At 40.7% G+C, this 14934-nt stretch overlaps 1 protein-coding gene across 1 annotated transcript; it reads left to right on the top strand.

Moving 5' to 3' along the window:
- The first annotated feature begins 4435 nt into the window (after positions 1–4435).
- LOC104241270 (E3 ubiquitin-protein ligase BRE1) lies at positions 4436–6240 on the top strand. Its single transcript, XM_009796200.2, has one exon. The coding sequence runs from the start codon at positions 5057–5059 to the stop codon at positions 5927–5929; it is 873 nt and encodes a 290-aa protein (XP_009794502.1). The 5' UTR covers positions 4436–5056; the 3' UTR covers positions 5930–6240.
- Positions 6241–14934: the final 8694 nt, after the last annotated feature.

The following is a 14934-nucleotide window of genomic DNA, read 5'->3' as shown; positions in this document are numbered from 1 at the left end:
AAGCCTTTCTCCTACTTGGGTGTGTCAGAGTTCCCTAATAGTGTCATATGAACTCTGGGAAGTGCTCACACCCAAATGTATCGCCACATTAAGCCAAAGTGTAGTGTGGAAGGGCCAGCCCACAGGTGTCGAAGTTCAGAGGGAACTCAAGGTCCCAAGGCAAGGCTCACAAGAGGGGTGCAGAACTTAGGAACTAAGAGGGAGTGTAAGTGCAGAATTCTGGGGAAAGGGAAAGGGAAAGGGAAATAACACACATAGGGATATAGGGAATGGGGAGTTGCACGAGGTAACAAAAGTCCATTGGAGGTTGTTATCTTTCTTAAGTACACCAAAGAACTTGTAGCACCTATCTGATGACCATAAGATGAACCTTGATATGGTGGTAATACGGCCTGTCAACCTTTGAACTAGCTTTTTGGTGGTCAAGTGCTCTGGTATCTCCTCGATGGCTTTGATTTTATCAGGATCGACCTCGATCCCTCATTGTGATACCAGGAAACCTAGAAACTTTCCTGAAGCCACGTCGAATGTACACTTTTCAGGGTTCATTTTGTACTGTCTGAGTATGTCAAAGTTTCTCTCAGATGATCGATATGATCCTCTTTCCTTTTGGATTTGACCAGTATGTCGTCTATATAGACTTCCATTATTTTTCCGAGCTAGTTCTTACACATCCTTGTCACCAACCTTTGATAATTTACCCCCGCGTTCTTTAGCCCGAAGGGCATGACCCAGTAGCAGTACGTTCCTTGATGGGTGATGACTGTGGTTTTTTCCTGATCTTCTTCTTCCATGAGGATTTGATTGTAACCTGAGTAAGAATCTAGGAAGCTCAATAGTTCATGTCTGGCCGTTGCATCAATGAGTTGGTCGATATGGGGTAACAAGAATGAATCCTTAGGAACGCTTTGTTCAGATCTGTGAAATCCACGCACATCTGCCATTTTCCATTCTTCTTTTTCACCATAACCACGTTGGCAACCCATTTGAGGTACTTCGACTCCCTAATAGAGCCATTTTCTAATAATATTTCGACCTCCTCGCGTATTGCGTCATTAATTGCGCAGTTGAACTTGTGTCTGGCATGTCTTACTTGGGGGTGGAATGGGATGATGTTCAGTTTGTGCGCGGCGATTTCCTTTGGGATTCCTAGCATATCTGCATGGCTGAAAGCAAACAAATCTGCATTAGCTGTTAAGAATCGATGGTATTTACCTAGTTCCTGAAGTTTATAACTAATGTAAGCCTTCTTGTTGTGGTCGTTGAGGTCTAATTGAATAGGGTCGAGGTCTTTTATGGTCGATCCTGTAGCTTCAACCATATCGGGGTCTCTGATGTCGTTCCCGCTAGCGTCATGTGTCGACCTCGACCCTGCTGATTGTTATGCCTCTTTTTCTTTGTCCCTCTTTTATTGGATGGCCACGCTGTCTAGGGCGATGCGGTAGCATTCCCCGGATATGTGTTGTTCCCCTCGTATACTGAATATTCCCACGGAGTTGGGAACTTGATGACCTGGTATAAGCTGGAAGGGACGGCTCTCATGATGTGTATCCATGGTCGCCCTACTATAGAGTTGTATGTTGTGTTGGTCTATGCTGTGGAATGTGGTTTCTAGAGTGACTCCACCGGCCAGAATAGGGAGTGGGATTTCTCCAGATGTTTACCCAACTGCATTGTTAAAACCAGTTAGCGTGATCCAACTTTGCACTATCTTATCTTCAAGTTTCATTTGTGCAAGTACTCGAGGATGGATAATACATGTGTCACTTCCGTCATCTACCATAATGTGTCTCACATGGTATCGTTTTGCAAGTGATTGACCGTTTGAGCTTGTAGTTAGTGGTGAATTTCACGTTGTTGATGGAGGCATCATCGTTGTTGCCAATGATCATGTGGATGGTACGAGCTGGTGAGGGCGGCTTTGGCGGTCCTTGGTGTTGTTCGCGTCCTCAGGCAAAGTTGGTTCTTCCCCAATCGCTCAGCAACTCTTTGAGGTGCCCTTGTTATAAAATGTTTATGACTTCCTGCCTTAGGGCAATGCAATCTTCATTTTTGTGCCCCCGTTCTTGATGGAAATCGTAGAGGGCGTTGGACTTTCTAGTACTTGGATCTGACCTCATCTTCTGCGACCACTTTACCTTCGGTCAGGGCTTTTCCAGAGCATAGACTATCTCTGTAGGTGAAACACAAAAATTGTGAGCGGATAACAAAGGGGGCATACCTCTTTCACTCCGATGAGTCCCTGTCCTTGGTCTAAACGGGCCTTCTTTGTAGCGGGACGGGGCCGTAACGGCCGTTCTGACATGCGGTTGATGTCGTTCACTACTAGGTCGTGGAGCTGTGGGATCCCTTCTGGCATCGTTTCTTCAATCTTTTTTGGATTCGACCTGTACCGAAGTCAGTAGATGAGTTGGTCCATTGAGGTCGTCCTCATCTTCTCGGACCTCGGCACAATATGCATTGTGTATTTCGTCCCAAGTGGTTGGGGAATACTTCATCAACCGACTCAATAATTTCCTAGTTGCTCTCAAACCATTGTTGCTCCGCCCGTTTTGAAAGGCTGCGACCGCCATTCCTTCGGATACGTTCGGCAAAGTCATCCTCACTCGATTATGAGGCAAGGAAGTCCCTCAACCCTTCCCCTAGGGCCTGTTTAATGGCAAAGCATGGGCCGTTACAAACTTGCCAGCCATCTCTTTGAAAGTTTCTATGAAGCGCGCAGGTAGCTATGAATACCATGTCAGTGCTCCTCCCGTGAGGGTTTTGCTGAACTTTTTCAGCAAAATAAAGGACAGTTGCTCTTTGGCGAAATCATTACCTTTTACTATGGTGACGTACTGATTCACGTGTTCTTCTGGGTCGGTCGTGCCATCGTATATCTTGAGGTAGGACGACATTTTGATGGCTTTTGGTATGGCATAGGGAGCTGCACCATCACTGTACGACTACTCTATGAATTGGCCGGCGTTCCTTTTTGGTAGCAATTTAGGGGCGCCGGGTATTTTATCGACCCATTCCTGATGTTCTTTCATCTGATCTCGAAACGTCATATTTTCATTCTCCATTTCTTCCATCCTTTTAAGGATGGTTGTAAGGGCGTTATCACTTGTATTATCAATGACATTGTGATTTATACCTGTCGTTGGACGGGTGGATGATTGCACTGCTCGTCCGCTTGTTGTATTGTGGCAGTCCCTCCGATTTCCGTAATTGAGCCTGGGATGCTCGTTACTGTGTTAGTCAGCCACGCTTCGAGAAGCTTTTTGACAGCCGGCGGTGCCCCCTCCTCTGTAGATGTAAAAACTCCTTTACCGTGAGGTTTGGTTATGCCACAATGTGGGGGTGGTGACCCATATCGCCTAGGGGACGCATTCGACGTCATATCCTCATCGGCCATTTCACAGCTCTTGTTGATGACGGCTATGAGGTTGGTCGGGAGGTCATTTGTTGTCCTCACATTTTCTTTTCGGTTACCCGCCATGTTTGGTTTTGCACAAAGAAAAAGAAGGGGTCTTGGGTTTTGTGGCATTAGTGCCCGGCGTTAGTTACAGATCTAGAGGAAACTAAAAAATTAACTAAGAAATCCTCATAGATAGCGCCAAATTATTTGACCCAAAAGCGTAAATCATGATTCAAATAATTAATTTCAGTTAAACATAGATTAATCTTAGTTAAGAATAATATCCTCATATTTTAATATCAGAAAAGGTAGTTGACAGGCATTTATGAGGACAATAATGACATTATGTAATAAATGCCTTTTATTATCAAGAAGAATAACAGTGTGTATGATATTCAATAAATGACAACATAATGACACTCGTGTAATTAAGAGGAATAATTTAATGAGCAAGAGGTGGAACAAAAGATCTTCCACCTGACAATGATTGGATGATAGATCCTCAAACAATTAAGAATTCCTCATATCTGACGAGAGCCATAGCGAAAAGTAATGTTTTGTATTGAGTGAAGTGTGAATCTCTTTCAAAATGTTGTTCTTACAATTGAGTTTTCACATGCCTCTATTCTCTCTCTTCTTTCTATTTATATGGGATATCTTCCCAAACAACCCTAACAGTACAAAGTAAGGAATATTCGCTAGAATATCCTTTAGAATATTCTTTTTCTGATTTTATTTTGAAAGCTAGCCGTTACAACGTTATCATCAGTACTAGATCGTGATCCTCGTCGATGACTTGACTACGACCGTCCTGGACTTCTCGATCGTGGGCTAATGCGACTTCTTGGACCATCTTAAACGATGGTATGAGGATCCTTTTCTTCCTGAATATTCTATAAGCGAATTTTGACCATACACATTCAAAGACACGATGATCGTTCTAATGCCTAATCACCAAGCATTATCCTATTAACCAAATTAATCAATTAGTGAAAAACCAGAAATTGGATGTTACTTTTCCTGTGACGTAGAAAATGGCCAAAGAGCTGTGAATTCGATTGTACAGATGAAATAAATTGTTGGGGGGACCTTCCAATCCAAATTACTCGCCTACGCCAGTTTCTAGGTAGAGTGAGATTTCATTTCACAACGTCCACACAAAAGCTTTTCTGCTTCATCCCCCCCCCCCCCCTAAAACCCACCCCCCCACATACATCCCTTCTCTCTCTATCTTTTTCATTTCATCTCTCTCTCTCTCCTCTCTTTAGCAAATTAGAACTGTGTCTGTTCTTTTAGCGTATTTCTTCTTTCTTCATTGATTGAGCTGCTATGCCTAAAGTACAATACCCCAGATCTGAGTTCTGATTCCATGGGTCACTCCCCCCTGAAGAATCCTATGCTTTATCCTTCACGCTTTCTCCTATCCCCCTTCTCTATGTATTGACTAATAAATTGCCACAATTTCCACAGATCTGAGTCTCTTCCATTGTCATTTTCCTTTCATGTCAAAACTCTTCATTTTTTAATTCCCTTTTCTGGTCTCCAAGAAATTCTGTCACTGATCTCTATAACGAAGTTTCCAATCCTTAGATTCCCAAAATAAGAAGTTCCCCATTTTTGGTTTTGCCTGATATCTAACTGAACTTTAACATTTGAATGGAAAGCGCCGCTGGTGGCAGCGGCAACAGTAGTAGCCTAAGAACATTGATGTTCAATGATAAAATTGATACTCCTAACCTCGGAGACTTCCTCAGAGTCAAAGAAAACAACAACAATACTACAGCAGGTCTTACGTTAGGCGCTGTGTTGAGCAACAAACCAGAATGTTCTTCTTCTTCTTCCCCTGTCCATTCCTCCAACAGAACTCTTCTTGATATCATTCAAGAGGATCCCAACAGCAGCAGAAAAACTCGAAAAACTTGGAAACATTTCAGGAACAAACTCCGTCTTAAACGTGCTGCCGACACATGGACTTCTAACATTTCCATTCAACAGGGTAATAACAATCCGATAGTTATGTCTCGGAGGTTGTCCCCTCGGTCACCTCCTCCCCTCGATGATGTTACTTACCAAGAGGACCTGCCCGTTGAAAATTTCGGTCAGCGGGAGATTTCGGCATCTGGGTCACAAAGAATATTGCGAAGAATTTCGAGCAGAAATGAAACTGCAGAAGAGGAAGAAAGTGAAGGGGAAAATGCTGGAGGAGATGAACCGGTGAGGATGTCATTAATGGCGTTATTAGCAGAGAATGATGGAGATGGGTCAGCTTATATGATAGGAGATGGAGACGAAGAAGAAGATGAAGAGGAGGAAGAGGTTGATGATAATGGAGTTCCCGGCGCCGGTGTCGGTGCCGGTGCGGTCGGAGAATATAACAACTGTTGTGTTTGTATGGTGAGACATAAGGGTGCTGCGTTTATACCATGTGGACATACATTTTGCAGGTTGTGTTGTAGGGAGCTTTGGGTTCAAAGGGGTAATTGTCCTCTCTGCAACAATTTGATTTTGGAAGTTCTCGACATTTTCTGATCAATTGAAAACCATTTCAACTACCACAGCTTCAATGTTTAGCATTTTCTTTAATTTTAATTTATTTTCTCTTCTTCTTGGTTCCCCCATCTTGTTTCAATGTTGCATTCTTACATTTGTCTCTATATCCTTTTCTGAATTAGCCCAATTTAGTGGCTTTTGTGAATTAGTGATTACTAGCTAGTGATTATTAGTCAGGCATGAATAGGATAATGGTCCTTGGTATCCTTTGTGTATATTGTACCTCTGTCTTGTATGGACTAATATTCAAAGTTTGAATAGAAAAAGGAAAAATACATATTTTACCGATAGACTTTGTACTTAAATCCCTCTTACAATTAAATACGGGAATAGTATTGCACACCAAAATTTTTAAAAGTGTCAATTACACATCTCTTTTGCCATGTGTCACATACATGTATTACACATAAAAGAGGCGCATGAAAATTACAAAATTCATGTGAAATTAAGTTTTTTATTTTACTTTTCCCTTTCTTAAACTATTTTCTTTACAAATTAAAGAAAAAAAATATAACTCATGTCTTCTTTCCCAACCCACCCCGCGATTCCTCCCCTCCCTTGGTTTCGTCTTCTTCCCCTAACCTCCATCCTAATTTTGTATACCCCTCATATTTGTCTCTTAACCCCCGTGACTAAGAAGAAAAAGAAAAGGAAGAAGAAAAGAGGAGTTATTGGGTTTTGTAAAAATCACTATTATTGACTTAGAAAATTAGTTGAATTCGTGATTGTTTTTTTTTAACGATTTATGACACGTGTCAGATGTTGATTGGCGTGTGTAATAACAATCTTTAAGCAGATGTGGTCAAATACCGAAATGGTGTGTAATTAATACACCTTTAAAAATTTTGGTGTGTAATATTATTTCTGTCTTTAACAAGTGTGCAACAGAGATTTGGGGACAAGTTCAATAGATAAAGTATGTACTTTGCCCATAGTAAAACAGAGAAGAAACAAAGGTCTTATTTGGGGTCACATTGATGTTTTTACTTTACTATCATATATGAATTTTGGAATTGTCTTTCTCTTTAGGAAAAAGTCACGGGAGAATAGCTGTCGAGCTTGTGTTGAGAAGGACTTGACAACTTAGTCCAGATAGTGGGACCGTTAATAATGTCTTACTCCTAATGCGGGAGATTCCACTACGTGCAACCCAACATGTAATTATTTGTGACAAAACCCTCCACAACTACCTTATGGTATCTTAAGATATTTTTCTTTTAATTTTAACTTTTAGATCGATTGGGCTAGTAAAGGAAATTTTAAAGGTGACTTTTGCTCGAACTTAAATTGGTGCAGGATGAAACTGTAATCACTATATTGTTAGCTTCTATCCCTCTGATTAGTTTAGTGCTTATGAAGATCAACAGAAAATAAAACGGGAATTAAGCAGTTGTAACTTGTAACCAGTAATCAGCAGGTCTTTGCAACCTTAATTTGCATCTCACCTTCAATGAGGTTTTGCTAGTCATCTTAATGGTGAAAGGTGCCGGCCAATCATTAACGATTGTTAAAGATCAAAATGTAAGATAAACTAGTGTTATCACCCAATGAAGCACTGCCAGATGATGTGAAATACCAGATGCTTTAACATATTCAATAGCTAATTAGGTATTGGATGAGGAGTTGGTCAACCATCATTAATGCCATCCTCCTATAATTGGTTCGCATTTATTAAGTTTACCAATTTATTGTAAGTTTAATCAAACGGGCAGAGAGGCTGTTTTCAAATAGACCCCCGGCATCCTTCCCTCCAAGAACTTTTCATTTTGCTCTTAGTGAGACTCGAACTCACAACCTGTTGGTTGTAAGTGGAGGTTGCTTACCATCAGAGCAACCCCTCTTGTTGCAATATACTACAGACTAATTATATAACATAAATAATTATTATAATTCTCGAATACTTTTGTTGACACAAAGGTTGCCCAACTTTGATGAGAGTTCGGAACCAAAATGTGATTTTTTGGGACAAGTAGCACCTTAATATGTGTAAAAAAATGGCATTTTTATATATAGCGCCCAAATACTGGGCGCTATACATTAACGTTAACTGTGCCGTTAATGTATAGCGCCCAATATTTGGGCGCTATACATAGAAAGCTGACATTAACAGGTATAGCTCCCAAATACCCGGCGCTATACCTTTTTTTTTAAAAACGAGTCTTCTTCTTCAAGACGACCATTCTGCTTCTTCTTCCTCAATATTTTATATTTTCTTCTTCTTGGGCCCCCACTCCCATACCCGCTGCCCCACTATTTTAAAAAAAAATTGGGTCTCCCGTCACATAAAAGGTGAAGAACGTAGGTCCCACATCCGAGTAGAGTTTCGTATTATTGTTGATTCATACTTCCGGAGTCAAAATTTCAATCTATTTGCTTTCCGAAAATTCTAAATCGAGGTATTTCGGTTTATTTTAAGTTGAAACTTTTATAATAATAATGCATATTATTTGATTTGTATGTGTTCTATTTCGGTTTGTATTTTTTTTTTCGAAACTAGTATGTTAAATTTATCCGGATTTAATATTAGTATTTTATAAAAAAATATAAATTTATCTGTTAATATCCTGATTTATATATATGTATTTTCATGCTGTTTTGTGTTTTATTTGCAATTAAATTTATTTGTTGTTTATGTTTAGTTTAGATTATTTTTTAGCATAGTAAAATCTAGACCTTTTAGCGTAGTAAAATGTAGACCCTTTTAGCGTAGTAAAATTTAGAGCCTTGTAGCGTAGTAATGTGTAGTATTTTAGCTTAGAATTCCTTTTGTTTAAGTATCTTATACTGGTAGTTGAAAATGCAAACTTTGTACAATTAAGTTAACAATTGTATCAACACACATAATTACTAATGTTAATTTGGTGCCACTGAGCCTCAAAATATCGAGCCCGGAACCCATAGGTATATATATTTATATATATAATTTGTACAATTAAGTTATTAAAAAATATGAATTTAAAATATAAAATAAACACATAATTATTAAGGATAGTTTGGTGCTACTGGGACTCAAATATCGAACCTCAAACTCATAGGTATAATTTTTGTATAACGCTAAAAATTATGTATCTCAAAAAATTAATATTTAATATACAGAATAAAATACAATTAATGTTGTTTTAATTTACAGTTCACGACATGGACACGACTATACATCTCGGCCCTCGGACGTTGGATCTATTAGCCCTACAGCCCCAGCATAGATCCGAGTATATATGGGACGGACAATTGCTTACGCAGAAATTTTCGGGCCAGGAGAGTGGATCTATTGTGGGACTTTTTGAGTCATAGAGTTCTACATCCCCGCGTGGTCCATTACCTGGAGGAGATGGGATTATATAGGATTATTAGGATTGGCCGGATACAGCTCGACTGGGCTTTGATCACGACCTTGATTGAGTAGTGGCGGCCGGAGACGCACACTTTCCATCTGCCCATCGGCTAGGCCACCATCACACTCCAGGATGCTGAGATTTTATATGGCCTGTCCGCTGATGGCTTGCCAGTTTTACTGCCTGCGACCATGAGATATTATTCGCGACAGTCTTATTGGGATATGTTGCGCATGCTCACGGGTTTCAGGCCGGAGGACGAGACTGTAGCGTCTGGGTCCAGTCGTATGCAGTTGGTCCCCATTAGAGACCACCTGGAGCAGATCAACCATACTATCACCGATGAGTCAGCAGAGGTGGATGTACAACGATATACGAGGCTGCTATTGCTCCTTCTACTTGGGGGGGTCTTGTTCCCGAACACTTCGGGAAACCTAGTGAGCCTCCGTTTTCTGCATCATATTGGCCGGTTCGAGGATACAGCCATCTACAACTGGGGTGGTGATGTCATCTCATATTTGTTTAAGCAGATGTGTCGAGCTTGCATCGGCACACAGAGAGACGTTGGTGGCTTTCTGCCACTTCTACAGGTGACAACATATTCAAATAATATGTCCATTAGTTACAATTCTACATAGTTATAGTTAGTCTTATACTTTACGTCAACTTTGTATGTTAGGTTTGGGCCTGAGAGCGATTTCTGCAGTTTCAGCCACCTCTACCACAGCTACCGGTTAATGTAGAAATTCTGCATCTCCCTCTAGCATGTAGGTGGGTTATGCGGCGTACTCTTGCACGAGAGTATGATGCCCATCATAATCTCCCCCTCTGCAGGGATATGTTGGATCTGCTGGAGGACGCACAGGTGAATATCTAACTAAACTTACCTGTTATAGATTAACTTAGTGTTGCGCATACTAACGGTTTGTGTTCTTATTTGATAGTTCATCTGGATGTCGTACAGCGATGAGGTTATAGGTACCCTGCCAGTGTATTGCACGTTCGGTCGACATATTTGGAGGGCTTCTGTCCCGCTCATATGTCTCGATATTGTCGAGCATCATGCCTCCGAGCGGGTATTTCGTCAGTTTGGCCTGCCGCAGCCTATACCAAGTCCGCCTGCATGGCTTGCTTTACATTATGAGAGGGATGATTGGTCCAGGGCGGACGACATATTTATGGCATGGCTTGATGAGCAGTTGGGTACTTGGGATAGGCGAGGGGACTTGACCCAACCGCAGCACTTTCCTATTCAACGTTATATGGCATGGTACCGCACTGTTTCCCTACTTTTTATCGGGAACCCAGTTCATTAGGCACACGGTCGGTACGTCCCATACGCCGGAAGACACGAGGCCCTGGTATGTTTTCTGTTATTATTAATTATATACCTGTAATTTAGTGCCAAATATGTAGTTTATATTTTTTTACTTTGTGCAGGCGATTGGATTGCATACCGTCTATCATATGGGGCATCAGATGCAGAGTCATGTCCACGATCCTGTGGCCATGCAGGAGTATAGTCGTCGATTCATGGATGTGGCTGCCCAGACACTGCAGCGAGCCCGATAGGATCAGCGTTTGGCACAGGAGGCTGATTATATGAACCTAGCGCAGTACCAGCGAGGTCATGGTATCCCACGAGTTGGATGTGCCCGACGAGCTGGTGGTGCCGGACGACATGGTCGTGGGCGAAGAGGAGGTGATCCCCAGCAAGGGGGCGTTGAAACTCCTGCTGATGATGTTGCTGCTGATATGGCAGGTGGCATGCATGAGACGGACATGTCGTCTTACAGCCTTGGAATTTATCGCACTCCAGTGCCATCTCAGGTGACCCCATCGGGTCAATTATTTATCACGGGCTCGGATATTCAAGGAGTGGATTGGGGTAGATACTTCCCAGGCCCGTCTACCACTGATGAGGATCGACCGACCCGAGATTTTTATAGTGGGCACCGACTGAGTTATGGCTCCACATCACATGCGCAGGTATGAGTTTATTAGTATTGAATTTAAATTTGTTTTAATTGTAACTTATTTATTTTCTTTAGCTTTATTAATTTCCTTTTTAAGGCTTCATGCGATGCTGCGACAGATGACTACATTCAGGATCCAGACACGATGATGATAAGACAATATAAATTGTTGTGAATTGTTATGTAGTTTTCTATACTAAGTTTCATATTATTATGTAGCCTTCTACTGGACCTGACAGCACCACCGATACATGTCATCCTGCGCCGCATCCGGCTATAAGGAGACGACTTGATGATGATGATCCTGATAGCGCACCCGGGCGGGAGGGGATGCGCCTCAGGCCAGCGGGTGCATTGAGACACACCAGATGCGGGACACATTGATTCGGCCTTCCTTTTTTTTATTTGGTGTAAATAATATTTTTGTATACATTAACAACAATATTTAATCGAATATGCCCATTACTTTTTTTAGTTCCCCATTCGTTTGATAGTTTCATATAACAACACAAGCACTTAAACTTAACTTCCACTTCAATTAAAATAAAATTTAGTACAACAAACAAGGAAAACATTACTACAGCACAAACACAAGCACAAACAAAAACATAGCAGGCCAATATAATAAAAATACATGAAATATGAAAAATACACTAAACACATACATGCTAATGTTTAGCCCCGGTTGCCATTTATTCTCCGCTCCAACCACTTAAATCGTTCTTCCAGTTGTTCTTTTTCCTCTTCTACCTCTTTCAGTTTCGCCTTCACCTCTGCAAGTTCCCATTTATATTTTTTTGCGTTCCTTTTGTGCTTCACAATTCGATTGTGTTTTCCATTTTTCTTCTCCCACCTCCTTCAGTTTCGCCCTAAAGTCTACAATAATTCTATTGTTTTCTTTTTCATGTTCCTGTTGTCTTAAACACACATTATGAAGATACTGCAGTTGTTCTCTGTAGCATTCCTAATAACATGGTTCATCAACCCATTCCTCAAAATCACAAATAGGTTCGCCGGGAACCTTGTAAAACTGGTTCATACAGTGCCAGTAGCGGCGTCCAACTTCACCACCATCCCAATAATTTTTCATCAAGCATGCTTTTCCACACTTGCACTTTGGTGGACAAAGAGGTTGAGCCATTTGTGAAATATTTGCTTTTAGTAAAAAAAATCTTACTTTTAATGAAATATTTGCTTTTAGTAAATTTTGAGCACACAAAATAACTACAATGAGCCCGTTATTTATAGGCGAGACAACACCTACATAATGTAGTATTTAACCGCGCTAAATACATAACGTACTATGTAATGGCGCTAATTTTGCGTGTTAAATATCATGATGTTGACAAGACAACTTTATGTCAGCTGGTCAGCTTTTTCAGTTCGACAAGACAACATACACATAACGTAGTGTTCAACCGCGCTAAATACATAACATACTATCTAATGGCGTTATATTTTGGGTGTTAAATATCATGATGTTGACAAGACAATTTTATGTCAGCTAGTCACCTTTTTCAGTTCGACAAGACAACACACACATAACGTAGTGTTCAACCGCGCTAAATACATAACGTACTATCTAATAGCGCTATATTTTGCGTGTTAAATATCATGATGTCGACAAGACAACTTTATGTCAGCTGGTTAATTTTTTTCAGTTCGACAAGACAACACACATATAACGTAGTATTCAACCGCGCTAAATGCATAACGTACTATCTAATGGCGCTATATTTTGCATGTTAAATATCCTGATATTGACAAGACAACTTTATGTCAGCTGGTCAGCTTTTTCAGTTTGACAAGACAACACACACAAAACTGTATATTTAACCGCGCTAAATACATAACGTACTAATCTAATGGTGCTATATTTTGCGTGTTAAATATCATGATATTGACAAAACAATTTTATGTCAGCTGGTCAGCTTTTTCAGTTCGACAAGACAGCACACACAAAACTGTATATTTAACCGCGCTAAATACATAACGTACTAATCTACTGACGCTATATTTTGCGTGTTAAATATCATGATATTGACAAAACAACTTTATGTCAGTTGGTCAGCTTTTTCAGTTCGACAAGACAACACACACAAAACTGTATATTTAACCGCTCTAAATATATAGATAATTTTATTAAATTATTATTTAAATAGGTAAAATGGGAAAGTATAAATCATAATTAACAAGCATAATTTTATTTCATAAATCTTGCAACATAGACATAACAACTAATTATTACAACATCAACTCATGGGTAGTTAGGTACACTAGAAGAACACCCACCACGAGCTTGATTAGTTTTGCCACCCAAACCAGCTGAAGGACATTTACGGCGGTCGTGTCCTGTTTGCGAGCATATACCACATTTGCGCGCATAAACGGTATCACTAACATCTATTTGGTTTCGTATACACGTTCTCTTCTGCACATGTATTTTACGCAAATAGGACTTGTTACACATCATTTTAAATGGTTCCGGAGGCCAATAATGCTCAGCACCCACTGGCTGCAACTGACCACTATGTGTGTTTAGGTACTTGAAAATACTATATTGTTGATCAACATAGTTGGTCTCCGCATAACCAACACGTTGAAAACACTTGATGGCATGTGAGCAAGGCATGTGGTAGATGGACCATTTCCCACAGGAGCATAACCTTGCTGATTCATTTATAGTATGTACATTATTACCCCGATTATTATGGATAGCGGTGCGAACTTCAAAAACACCTCTTTCGTTATCATACTGCAAAAATGAATGCCAATGTGTCGCCGTCTGTATTTCTCAAATCTCTGCATCGGCACTGGCATAAATTCAACACCCCTTTCCATCAATTCCGTTGCAACTACAGACCGTTCAACAAACCTCTCCGCCATCTGCTTGAACGACATCCGCACCATGGCTGTGACGGGCAATCCTCTTGACGACTTTAATAACCCATTGAAGGACTCTGACACGTTTGTAGTAAGAATTCTCCATCTTCTGCCACCATCCGCATGCAAAGTCCACTTTTTCGGGTGATGTCGCATTAACCAACAATAGGCTGTCTCGTCTTCTTGCCTGATAGAATCCATATGCCTCCGGAATTTATGTTGTTGGTGGTCTGTTACTGCCATCCACATCAAATCATGTAGATCCTTGTTGGGATGTTCCTTCTGGGAATTGGTCTTAAAGTGCCTCACACAGTAACGGTGGTATGCATAAGGTTCTTGCCATGCAAGCAAGTTCTCCACAGAACTTAATATACCACCATGCCGATCCGATATTAGACCAATACCTGAACGTGATTTGACAACGTGCTCTTTCAGGTGGTTCAAAAACAGCGTCCACGTCTCTGTACTTTCATTGGCACAAACAACGAAAGCTAGAGGAAATATCTGTCCATTAGCATCCACTGCGACGGCTATCAATAGCTTGATATAGTACTTTCCATAGACATGAGTTCTGTCTATGGATATTACGGGCCGGCAATGCGAAAAACCATCAATTGTTGGCTTAAACGCCCAGAACACGTAATTGAATATGTATTCTGGTGTTCCCGGACTCCGCTCAAGCTTCCATTCAACAACTATCCCGGGATTAAAGTGTTGTAGTGCGGCCATGTACTTTGGCAGAGATGCAAATGACTTATCCCAATTACCGTAGACAATTTCAAACGCTCGTTTG

This window comes from Nicotiana sylvestris, chromosome 9 (assembly GCF_000393655.2).
Source record: "Nicotiana sylvestris chromosome 9, ASM39365v2, whole genome shotgun sequence".
Taxonomy (NCBI): domain Eukaryota; kingdom Viridiplantae; phylum Streptophyta; class Magnoliopsida; order Solanales; family Solanaceae; genus Nicotiana; species Nicotiana sylvestris.
The sequence above is the reverse complement of the archived record's forward strand: the minus strand, read 5'-3'. Positions and strand labels throughout refer to the sequence as shown.